This window comes from Lasiodiplodia theobromae (genome assembly GCF_012971845.1).
Source record: "Lasiodiplodia theobromae strain AM2As chromosome Unknown scaffold_17, whole genome shotgun sequence".
In the NCBI taxonomy this organism is placed as follows: domain Eukaryota; kingdom Fungi; phylum Ascomycota; class Dothideomycetes; order Botryosphaeriales; family Botryosphaeriaceae; genus Lasiodiplodia; species Lasiodiplodia theobromae.
In genome coordinates this window covers 909,103-921,410 of record NW_023336377.1, presented here as the reverse complement: position 1 = coordinate 921,410, position 12,308 = coordinate 909,103, and the positions used below count along the sequence as shown (strand labels likewise).

General features: G+C 52.0%; 4 protein-coding genes across 4 annotated transcripts; 1 reads left to right on the top strand and 3 right to left on the bottom strand.

Annotated features, from left to right (window-relative positions):
* Positions 1-2: 2 nt before the first annotated feature.
* Positions 3-1,035, bottom strand: LTHEOB_6203 (Anaphase-promoting complex subunit Cut9; the record flags this gene model as incomplete). The annotated part of the gene is made up of 2 exons (XM_035515434.1): positions 3-102; positions 401-1,035. The coding sequence occupies 2 exons, from the start codon at positions 1,033-1,035 to the stop codon at positions 3-5; spliced, it is 735 nt and encodes a 244-aa protein (XP_035373334.1).
* Positions 1,036-5,855: 4,820 nt separating this feature from the next.
* LTHEOB_6202 (Glycoside hydrolase family 18) lies at positions 5,856-7,550 on the top strand (the record flags this gene model as incomplete). The annotated part of the gene is made up of 1 exon (XM_035515433.1): positions 5,856-7,550. One exon carries the CDS (start codon positions 5,856-5,858, stop codon positions 7,548-7,550), a length of 1,695 nt encoding a protein of 564 aa, XP_035373333.1.
* Positions 7,551-7,792: 242 nt separating this feature from the next.
* On the bottom strand, positions 7,793-8,671 carry LTHEOB_6201 (Glutathione S-transferase; the record flags this gene model as incomplete). The annotated part of the gene is made up of 1 exon (XM_035515432.1): positions 7,793-8,671. The coding sequence occupies one exon, from the start codon at positions 8,669-8,671 to the stop codon at positions 7,793-7,795; it is 879 nt and encodes a 292-aa protein (XP_035373332.1).
* A 1,514-nt stretch (positions 8,672-10,185) lies between these two features.
* On the bottom strand, positions 10,186-11,463 carry LTHEOB_6200 (uncharacterized protein; the record flags this gene model as incomplete). Its single annotated transcript, XM_035515431.1, has 4 exons — positions 10,186-10,803; positions 10,916-11,133; positions 11,185-11,258; positions 11,315-11,463. 4 exons carry the CDS (start codon positions 11,461-11,463, stop codon positions 10,186-10,188), a joined length of 1,059 nt encoding a protein of 352 aa, XP_035373331.1.
* Between the last annotated feature and the right edge of the window lie 845 nt (positions 11,464-12,308).

Here is a 12,308-nt window from a genome sequence, read left to right as displayed (position 1 = left end):
GTTTAAGTGTTGAGCTGAAAAGGATATATGGTAGAATGGCAGGAGGTAGCACACAGCTCATCGGAAAGCGCAGTGGGGAACTTGAACTTGGACATTTGGCTACTGTGTTAACATCAGAGGCTACCAAGAATATGTGTAAGAGGGAAGCAAAGTCGGCTCAAGATCCACGTCCTCACACTGTAGGCCCCTCAACTCTTGCAATGATTTAGAAAAAAGAGACAAATACGGTTGCGGACATAAGGACCCCCACTTGGAATCCCCTTGATTAAGGAGCACATGGAGTGCCCATGCTTCGTAATGCCAATCCATTTCCAAGAACATCGCAATGAAATCTTGAAGTGTCTGAATCGCCGGATTCTTGGATGGGACATCCACACTTTGCGTAATCGCGTTTTGGGACCATTCGAAAGATCCCCAGTAGTCTTCCAGTTTCCAATAAGTTATAGCGATGTTGATGTAATTTTCGAAGATTTCCTCGCTGTCCTTCGTGGAAGCCTCGTCTAGTTCTAGTACGCGTTTGAAGTTCTTGAGAGCTTCCTTGTAGCGGTGTTGGTGAAATAGTACCAAGGATATCCGACTAAGACTCCATGCTTCCATAGCCTCGTCCCGGTCGGGATGTTCCATGACGTGGCTGTGTAAAAGGTTGTAGTGACCCAAAGCTTCTTCGAGATGTCCATTTTCCTGGAACCAGACGCCTTTGAGCTCGATGAGGTCACCCTTAAACCAGCTGAACTGGCTGGTCAGGCTTTTTTCTTCCAAGAGTTGGTCCAGTGCTTGCAGGATCTTGGAAGAAGTGTGATCGATATTCATAGCTCTCCGGAGCAACTCCACAACAACATCAATCATATCTTCGGTCAAGTTGTCCCAGATGAAGGGAAAGTTAACAGTTGCCACAATACTGTCGACCGCTGAATCCACTTGGTCTATGTCGAGGTAAAGATTGCCAAGTCTGAGTGCGGCAGAGATGTGCCCGCTGGTTTGCTCGCATCCTGGATGCTGATCTAGGTAGTCTTGATATTCTTCTATCACAGCCATGATATCCTGGGTAGATTGCGCTTGGTCGAGGTTCGATATACGGATCTGTGCAACCCGGCAATTCCAATCTGTCGACCGTCCATGGAGTTGCTCGCCTAGCTGCATCGCCTGTTCTGTGCAGCCTCGATCCAACCCAAGAATAGCAAGCTTTGCCTTGAACTCCACAGACGTAGAAAATAATTCGGGATCGTACAGCTGGGAATACCAATTTCCGCAGCTAGGATCGTCAGGTCCAAGAAAAGCACTCATTCTCCACCATTTAGCAGTGCGCATAAGTATGTCGTCTACACCGAGGATTCTTTTTCGTTGCGAATAAGCATCTTGCCATAATTTCAAGGCTTCTCCGTCGTGTCCTTGAGCCCACATAATGTCCCCCAGGCCGAGTAATGCCCCCATTGTGACAGGGTGAGTCTTTCCGAGAACGCACTTGCATGCTTGGAATGTCCTTTCGGACCAGAGTCTCGCAAGATGGTGTTCGTTTTTCCGGTATAAAACCGTACCAATATCTCCAGCAATTGCCAGAGCACGTGGGTGGTAACGTGGAAATTCGTGCCACGTCTCACTCAGAACCCATCGATACAGGTGTTCTTCTCTGTCAAAGTCATAACGGTCCCTAAAGATGAACCCCAGCTGGTAGAGCAATTGCGATGGTGTCTGGGCCCACTCAGTGTCTCCTGTCCAATATTTCCACAAGGATAAAAGAAGATCATTGATGTGGCCATATGCCCACAGAAAATAGCATGTCGGCCATTTCAGAGAGAGCGGAGATGGCGTTTCCTGTGAGTTCAGCACCGTCGGAGAATCCTCGTCCCAGTACCTGCCGCTAGAGAACAGAGATAGATATACCTCAGCGCTCGGGTACGCCGCCCCCAAAGACTGACTGTTGGGTGATACAGATAAATATGTCTCGGCGCTCTTTTGAACCGATAGTAAATGCGGCCATAGACGCCATTTATCGATTTTGTCTGTGGAAGCATAGTAAGCCCGATAAATCAGTATTATTGCTTCTTTAGCCATTTCTTGTCTTTTTTTGGATTCTAGTCTCTCACGGGCCCAACGGTGGACAAGAGGATGCATTGAGAAGTGATCAGAGTCTTTGTCGCGACGAATAAACGAGTACGTGACCAGTTTTTGAATGGCCTCGGCCACCATGATGTCTAACGGAGTGTCATTATCTGTTTCAGTTGACCTGTTTGGGGAGAAACATACCATCATCAACCCTGAGTCCATGAACAAATAGCATCCCTTGAATTGATGTTCGGTCCAAAAGGCCACACAATAATAAAATGTGTGATGCAAGAGGCATTTCGTCCTGGATGGCCGAAAAAGAAATTTCCCAGGTGGTTAAAACAGTGTCGTTACGGTAGTCCCAAATGGCTGTAGGAGGTTTATGGGCCAACATCTTACGTGCATCTCTTTGGTACATTAAGAGGTACCTTTTGATAGGATTTCCCTCTTTATGAGTGCTAATGAAAGCACCGGCCTGCGATATGGCTAGGGGTAGATAGCCCAATGTGTTGACTATCTCTTCTGCAAACTCTTGCTCTAGGAATTTATTGTCAGAAAATCTCTTTAAATGTTTACTTGAAATGCAAATTACCCTTCTTGAAATCCTCATCATTCAGTTGAGATGATTGTTTGAAAAGCTCCAGTGCATCGTCCATGGCCATATCATCAATATGGAGGCCTTTTCCGAATGCAGTTGATTCTGAACGGCGGCTTGTAATGATAACTCTACCCCATTCAGTGTGAGGGATAAACATTTTAATGTTAAATGAGTCCAGGTCATCAACATTGTCGAATAAAACTAGCCAATCCGTATTCTGGGGATCTGAAAGCCACCCGTGGAATGCCCGGCGCACGTCCTCAGGCTTCGTGGTGCTATTAAGCGCACGGTAGTGATAGCTCTCCACGAGACCCATAGCGATGTAGTGTTGTTTGATCAAGTGCGCAGCTTGCACGATGCTCCGTTCGGTCGTTTCGAGGCTCGATCCATCTATCCAGAAGATTGAGCTATAGCGGGCGGAGTGTTCATAGGCGAACTCAATCGTAAGTTGAGTTTTTCCAACACCTCCAGTTCCATAGAGGATCACGATCTTTGTTGCGGATTGGTCTGAGTCGTGGTTCAACACCGAATCGAGATATGAGAGTTGCTTTTCTCGCCCAACAAACTTCTTGTTCCGCGTGTGGGGAATATTGTTCTGGATCAAAAACTCGGACAGCTGTTTATTGAAAGTTGTGGTTGTAATGGGTGAATGTCCACCTGATTCCGCCACTTTTCACAGCATTAGCAGTGCTAAAATATACTAAAATTCTTCTGTGGAGAGTGATAATAACTGACGTTGCAAATTTCTCCATTTATACCAATTATCGGTAATTTTTCTCCTCGTCATTGCAATCTCCACGATCTTCGAAGATACTTTGTTGAAATTCTCATCTTTCAGTGACGTGTATTTGGCCATGTTCCTATGGTTAGCCGTCATAGGAACTTCTTCAACGTTGATTAAGTTTTGTATAACTGCGGAGTACTTCGGAACCACCTATGCTGGATGTAAGCCTTTATTCTAACTTGAAAGGGTGTTAACTTATTACAAGGATTGAACCATATATAGGGATGCTTATCGGCAGTGTCTCGTAGAAACAGACTGTTTGAAAATCGTCAGCGATCATTGCGTATTGACTCTGTTGCTGTTGCAACCATTCCGAATGTTGAACCAGATGCCTGATTACGTTCGAAGAAGTATAGGTCACCAAAGAGCCGATGTGCGCCACAATCTTTCCTAAATTCGCACCCTGTCCTCCTTGGTGCGGTGTTCCGAGGAAAAGGAGTCCAAGCGTGGACATTTGTATGGATTTGTGATCTTCCAAGCGGCCAACCCGAGCAGAGTCGGAGTGGATCAGGGCCTGCCCGACTTCTATCAGCCAAAGCTTATGGAGCAGCTAGGTTAAGACTAACACTTTTTACGATCAACCCACCAAGGCTATGCGCGATAAAGATGAGTGGTCGATCGCTGGTCTTAAACTTCAGTCAGCATCACATGGCGCGCCGGACCAACCCACTTACATTCGACTTCCTACGTTCAGACACTAAATCAACAACGAGCGCCTTCGCATGGTCATAGATGAACATTTCAGCTAGGGGCGACATTGCACGGGTCCTTGAATCATATCCGTAAGAGAACACTCGTGCGTCAGGCAACACCAGAGGGAGAAGATCTCGCGGCCAGAAAACATCATTTTCCGCAGTCCACGTCTTCTTCCAATGACCGTCTAGCCCATGGACCATGACGATACTGAAGATTTTATTAGATTAAGACCAATGAAAGGTGATGCAAGTCATATTACTCAATTGAAGGTTCGCTTCCGGGAGCGATGAGCTTGAGTCCATAATCTGATGTGGACCCTAATAGGCTTGTTGGTGGTGCCTCAATCTTGTGCCAATTCTTTATTTATTTATTAGCGTTATAATTCGTATAATTTCCAGGGCATGCGGAACGTACGAGCAAGGTGAGAGGGTACGTGATAATATTTACCAAACGCATGGTGGGATCTTGGAGTTGATCGTGTTTGGAGACCCCCGAATATTGAAGCTGAAGTGTGTTAAAAGGTGTGGAAGGCACTTTAAAGTTGAGAGAGAGCGTATTGTAGCCTTGCTGTTTTTCGAAAATGGCGCAGATGCTCTCGCCCCCCATTCATTTGTTGATAATGCCGAGCAGCCAGAAAGATCAGCAAAGGCTGTAAGCGCTAAGACAAAACCGGCAGTGGGTGCAGGGGCAGATACAAGAAAAACACAGCCTTGTGGAACAAAGTCTTGAAGGACGAATGGCAGCATGAAATGGGCCGAGGTAAGCTCGATGTGGCAACGCAGGAGACAGCATTCATAAATCACATCACACCACCAGAATGCAACAATAAGCGAAAACATGATTTTATGTAACTCGACGCAGTACAAACTACATCTGGCACTGCAAATTTTGAGTTGGGCCATGATTTGAGGTGTACCAACCGGCTACTCGTCTGTACCTCCATTTCTCAGTAACTGTGCTGCCATGGCATAATGTACTACCACATCCATGCGGTAGTCAGGGGGCTGACCGGCATGCGCGGACACCATGTGTGGTAGGGGCTGTGCAGACTGGGCACCATTCAGCCAACGCAACCTGACTACATGTCAAGAACTCAGCCGCATAGGGTGGGAATGTATTTCGGATATGAAATATCGCCATTCTATATGATGATGAGCCATGCATGGATTGGGATGGCACTATTAATCTACAAAGTCTGCTACGTACAAAGCAAGTCCTACGCAAGGCTGCACTCGTGTCCGGCGCTTCTTGTGTTACTTAAGCAGCAACCAATTAATGGACTATTCCAATCACGTAAGGATGCGGCTGATAGCGAGAAATCCAAAGAGAAATGCGAACGTGAAGACATGATGGAGTGCGGACCGTTCCGGGTACGTGCGAATACGGATTCAAAAAATGGCGTTTCAGTTGCACTCCATTTACGTATACTAATTAATCAACTGCAAGTTCTTAATGCTGGAGAGATAGCATTTCAGAATGGCACGAACACGTGGGGAGTTAACTTAGGTATCTGGACGTGAATATAACGCTTAAAACATGCCAATGCTTCTAGAAATAGGCATGAATGGATATGTAGTCACTGAAATGATATCTTCACGTATCTATGTCCTGCCACGGGTGGCTCCCAGGCAGCACTCGACGCCGCACTGGCCTCAACCGTGCCGCATAAAAAAGCCGGTTGCCGCCGCTCTGCTGTCTTGACAACCTCTACACGTAAGTACTTGCCCAACCACTATGAATTTAGACAACCTGCTCACGGCCAAATTTCTCAGCTCGCGTAGAGCGAACTCCTACCCACTGCACCTCGCCGCCCGCGCCGGCGACACCGACCAACTCCAGGCGCTCATCGCATCCGGCCACCACAACCTCGAACGCCAACACTTCAGCCACGGAACCCCTCTGCACGCCGCCGTGTACTTTAATCAAGTCGATGCCGCCCGGCTGCTCATATCCACAGGTGCGAACATAGAAGCACGTGCACCGGACGCGTACGGCCATCCGCGCGACACGCCGCTGACACTCGCGGCCCGCTTAGGCCACGCGGCCGTCGCCAAGCTGCTGTGGGACGCGGGGGCGCGGCGGTGCATGCAGACTGACCAGGGTATAGTTACACCGCTGGAGCTTGCTGCGTTTGGTGGGTTCAGTAGCCTTGTTCGCGATCTGTTGGCTTGGGAGGAGGATGGCTGGTCTGCGAACACGCTGGAGGGTGCGCTGCTGGATGCCGCATCGCGATGGCAGGTCGAGGCTGTCAAAGTGCTGCTCGAATCGACGAAGTTCGACCAAGATATATTGAGTATAGCGCTCGTAGAAGCAGCGGGCCCCAAGCGTGAACAACATGAGGAGATTGGCGGACCACCGTATGCGGACACGGACTCCGCGGCTCAGCGGCAGCTTCTTGAAGTACTGCTGGCAGCCGGTGCGGATATCGAGTACCCTCACCTGGGGAAGAGAGCCTGTGCGGTTCATGCCGCGGCGTCAGACCCAGTAGCTATCGAGGGAATGCGGACTTTGATCGAGAAAGGAGCAAATGTGGACGCTCAAGACGCCCGGGGATCCACTCCGCTTCATATAGCCGTCTCTTTCAGAAAACGCCAAGGATTTAATACTACTTTGAGAAACAACGGCACAGTGATGCTACTGGTGCAGAGCGGAGCTTCACCAGCAATCCGCAACCTCCAAGGCGAAACACCAATGGACATAGCGGCACGCCTCGGCCCCCTCTCATTCGTCCAACTCTTACTCAACCACGGCGCCGACCCTTTGGCAGAAGACCGGAGTGGAGAAACAGCTCTACACAGAGCAGCCGAAGGCGACCACGAAGACATCGTCGAGCTGCTCCTCTCCCGCGGAGCCGACGTCAACAAAACAAGCTCCACCGGCTGGACCCCGCTCATGTACGCCATCAGCTCCAATTCCACCTTTTCCACCAGCCTCAGCCTGGTTTCCCTGCTGCTGGAACGCGGCGCCGACCCTCGTGCCGCTTCCGCCGAAGGCTGGACGGCCCTCCATCGAGCGGCCGACACCGGTCCCCTTTTCCGCAGCAGCCGTGGCAGCAATGCTGACTATGCGGCTGCTGCGGTTGAGCTGCTTCTCGCGCATGGAGCAGACGTCGGGGCTCGTGCTGTGGCACCTGTGTATGGTACTCGTCAGAGGCTGGCGGGGCAGCGGCTGAGAGCTGCGATGGTCGAGTTTGTCAAGTCGAAGCGTGAGGGGATGATAGTCAGTGGCCAGACGCCTCTGCACTGGGCTGCTGAAAATGGCGTCATCCCTGTGCTGGAGACTCTGTTGCGGCACGGCGCTGATCCGTTGGCGAAGGATGGGGCGGGAGCCACGCCCGCTGATCGCGCTTTGTCGTCACCGAAAACGGGGTATACAGCGGAGCAGAAAGAGGTGGTGGTGGAGCTACTTTCGGGGACACCACAGGTGTAGGTAGTCTTGTCGGTTGCCCCCCAGCTGGTGGGCATCTTATCTTTAGGCACCTGAAATTTCGTAATGGTAGGTTGGAATAATTGGTGGTCTTTTGTTAAACTCGATGCAGATTGATTCTATCTTTTAGAGTCCTTACTCCTACCTCCGAAAAGCAACCAAAAGAGAAATCGTAACTTAGCATTTTTCCGAGAAACAACACCTTAACGAATAGGAATCCTTCTCACTTGCTCCCAACCAACACCCTATTTCACCTCAGCATACACCTCCAACCCATCATGCAGCCTCCCAAAAACACCCCCATGCCACCCCCTCACCTGCTCCCACTCTCCCTCCGGCAACGTCGCCCGCATCATCCTCAACCACGCACCAACGATCATATCCGCATAACACGCCCTCTCCCCCCGCAAAAACGGGCCGCCCCCCGCCTCCCTCTCAAACAGCCTCGCCAACCCGCCCAGCGTCCTCTCAAACGACTCCATCATCCTCACCCGCGCCTCCCCCACCAGCGCGAAGTCCTCCCACGACTTCACCCCCGCCCTCTTCACGAACAGCGCCTTCACCGCCTCCGCATTCGCCGGGTCGAACGGGAACCCCTGCGTCGTCAGCTGCACGTGCGCCGTGAACGCCGCATCGACGTTGACGTTGAACTTCGCGTACGCCGCGTACTCGCCGCCCTCGTCCCGGCACGCCGACAGCGGGACCAGGAAGGCCAGGTCCTGCTCGACGACGTAATCGAGCGCCAGGCCAGCCGGAAGCAGGTCGCCCGCGCCGGCGCCCGGATACGTGCGCTGCAGGTACGCGGCGATGTCGAAGGAGTCGCCGACGGTCGAGTTGGTGGAAGGGTCGCAGATGATGGGCAGCGTGAAGAAGTCGGTGCCGTCGGCGAATTTGCGGCAGGGCGGGACGGCGAGCTGGTTGCGGACGGTGGCGATGTCCGGGAGGGCGACCCAGGTGGTTGTGTAGGGGAGCGCTTTGAAATTGAGGGCGAAGCGGGTTTTCCAGGGGTTGGGGGAGCAGCAGGTTTGCGAGACCGGGGGGCGGGTGGAGATGTCGTAGAAGACGATGGGATTGGACATGGTGATGGATGGTGGGGATGTGATGGAGGAGGGGTTTTCTCCCATAGGCTGGATGGATATTGTGTTTGTGAGGAGGAGGATTGCGTGATGGCTTGAGTGAGATGTACCCCCAGTGTGCCTTATTTATATTCTGTTCTCAGCTCGTGGCTGCGGAATTCTTCACATTCCACTTCGTTGCACCTTCACGTGGAGTAGATCTGGATGATTCATAATTACTTAGCGCGACGAGCTCTGATTGGCTCAGAACCTGTACTAGCTTAAACTGTTTACGCCGTTTGAGGTTACTGCTGTTCACACATGGAGCTAGGCCTTTTTCAGCAATCGTTCGGCGACGCGACCCCGCTCCTCCGAGACTCTGACCAGTGAGATGACGATGTGACGCCCGTACAAGATGCGCCTCATCTACAGGTCACGTGCGAATCGCTCCGCCAGACACGTCTACTACGCCACCAGCGGCCTAGTCTGAATCCCCCGATGATTCATCTGTCTATCGAGTGACAGTCACCTTCTTGTACTGTCTAAGCTCCATGTTGGTTCCTTCGCTTATGATCTATCTCCAAAACAAGACATAAAAGAAAATAGATCCAATTGGAAAGATGATTCATGGAGCCAAGGACTTCACGGAGACCCGCAGGGAAAGATATCGTGCAGGGGGCTCGACCGAACTTGGGACCCCAGCTACAATACCTACACTGCAGACAGACACGCACGCCGCGCGGCAACTCAGCCCGCAAGATTGCACGACACTCGCTGAGTCAGAAATGACGCAGGAGAAGCAAGCCTGCAGAGCGAAACACCGGTCAAGAATCAAGAGACGAGATCCAGGAAAGGGCCACAGCTTGCGGTCAAGGTAATGGTGGGCTCCAAGCTGCGACTCACCGGCCGATTAGTACTCAAAGTAGGTGACCATTGGAGTCCCGTGTGCGGTACGTTTTGTATTTTTCTATGTCTCGAAGCACTAACCCCTTTTTGCCCTGTGCAGGTACAACCTTGATAAGTGCAGTCCCGTCGTATTCAATGATTCGTGAGGCTAAGCCCATATCGTGGGAAGTTCATTGCGCCGGAAGATACCGGGGCCTAATCTTTTTTTCTAGAAGGGTTGCGCAGAGACGTGCCAAAGGATCGAGCTTGGCAGGGGTCTGTAGCGGAACGAGAGATTCTAGAATGCTTCCATTGCAAGGAATACGTGCAACCTTAACCTGACTTTAAGTGCTTCTCGAATTCGCGAAAGACCTATCCTAGCTGTTCTATCGGGCCTTTCATTTTTTGCCAAACCAAGTCTATAAGAATACATTCTGTATGGGATACAAGCCCACCAAAAAGAAGAAACCCCGGGCCTCCAAAAAAGCGAAGAATACAGTTATGGCGAACACATTCCTGCCCCCGGTGAAAATTGCATGAAAGATGGAACAAACCGCTCACGAGTTCCACCCATCGAAATTACCTTTGCTCGAATCGTGGTAAACAACTTCTCCCCAATCCAACGGTCCCCTGCGTAAAACACCCCCGCGCAACCATCAACATTACCACCGTTTCATTTCGTTCCTTCTTTTCTCGATTTACCGAGCGCCACCCAGCGGCTTCTTGACAATCTCCCAGAACTTCTCGGGGCCGAGCTTGTAGTACATGAGACCAGCAAGGGCGATGCCGTAGCCGAAGATCTGGGTGCCGGTGACGGGGTCCCAGAAGATGACGACCGAGGCAACGACGAGCAGGATGTCCTTGAGGACACCGCACAGGGTGAGGGTGACGGCCGAGGTGCGCTTGATGAAGAGCACGACGGCGAAGTTGAGCATGAAGGCGACGCTGGCGTTGGCGATGAGCGTGAAGAAGCCGACCTTGGCGAGCTCGGCGCCCGTCAGCTTCGGGTACTCGAAGATGAGCGTCGGCAGCGCGTTGGTGAGGACCGTGGCCGGCGCGTAGTAGTACAGCGACACGAGCGGGTCCATCTTGAACTCGGGCGCGGAGAGAACGCGCTGCACGAGCACGAGACGGGTGGCCTCGAAACCGACGCCGGACATCTGGATGAGGAAGCCGAACAGGTCGAACTTGATCTCGCCGACGGATGCGATGAAGACACCGATGACGATGAAGACGACCTGGTACAGCTTGCTGACGTTGGGCTGGGCCTGGCCGAGGGCCCAGGTCACGAGGAGCGTGACAACGGCGTTGGTGGCCTGAAGTTTTTTGTTAACACGTTGATCTTAACTGCGGTTTTTATTTTTCTGTGTTTTCAGGGAAAAGTGGGGGCTAGGGGCTTGGGAGCTGGAGAATTTGCGAGAAGCTTACCTTGAGCATCTGGATGAAAGAGACAGAGAGGTACAGGTAGGCGACGTTGCCGCAAATGAGAGACAGGGAGTTGAAGACGGCAATGGGCATGATGGCGCGCATGTAGACCTCGCGGGTCATGGGCACCTTGTGCCTGGAATCAAGCAGGTTGGTGTAGCGAGCCAGACATTGCGTCACAATGGTGGCGAAAGTCAAATGCCAGGTGGTGAGGAAGATGGCTTTGCATTTCGGTCAGTTTTGAGGCGATTGAGGGCTGTGATAGAACTCACGGAAAGAGAACTGCAGGGTGTGCAGAATCCACTTGTTGAATAGAATGACACCGCCGCTGGCAGCAATCCAGAAGCTGCGAATGCGGTTAGTTCGGCGGATTGAGAGACTGAAGGAGCTGCGGCTGCTTACACGGCGAAGATCCAGACGGGGATGGCGGCGAGCTTGTCCTCGGGCTCCTGCTGAGTGGCGGGAGCGGGAAGGAACTGGCTCGACTCTCTCTCGTCGTCGGAGACGTCGTCCGGGCCGCGGAGGTTAACGTCGTCCTTGGCGCTCGCCATTGTGCGGGAATAATGTGATGGAAGGGAGGACGGGGGGGATGAGGTTGTGTTGAGCTTCTTTGGGGCTGGCCTGGCGGGAAAAGAAAGGACAGGTGTTTGCGCACGTGAAATTTTGCGCTACCGCATATAGGGGGTACCAAAGTTCAGAAATTGAGATGGCGGGGATGAAACGGCGCTAGGGGGCTGTGCCGAATCCTAGGAATGTGCTGGCCGAATCAGAAAGCGCCGAAGTCTGGGAGAGATCATCGGTACGCGCGTTCTGGCGTCGCACCTGCGCTGCAAGCGAACAAGGCGAGCGGGATCATCGAGAATGCAAGCTTTTCACCCGCAACCCCCAGAAATTACGAGGAATTAACCCAGCGCGATTTTGCTAGCTTATCTCAAGCTTTATTCGCATCTGGCTTAGCCCGCGGAGATCGGCCGCATCTCACCAAACTCTGTTTCCATCAAAACAAGAGCGGACCCGCTGCGGCGCTACTTCTTCGTGTTCATCAAATTCATCTCCCTTCGATGGCCGCTGATTCGACGCACCTGCATCAACTTCATTCAATGCGCCTGAATTCACTAGCAGTGTCTTCATGCTTGGCATCTAGCGACAAAACTCCGACACCCACATCCCGGACGCCGCAAGTCTCTTCCGTCTGTGGCATGGTATCGATGGCGTGCGACCAGGTCCCCACTCCAGCTGCGGCGTTTTGTTCGCACACCATTCCGACCGCCCATTCTCCTCAACCCGCACCGCTTCTGGAGTGACTTAGGCCCGACGATGAACCATCTGACCATGAGGAACGTACCGAGGACGAGCATGAAAAAATTCTGGAAAAGCTGAATGCGGCCCACGGTAC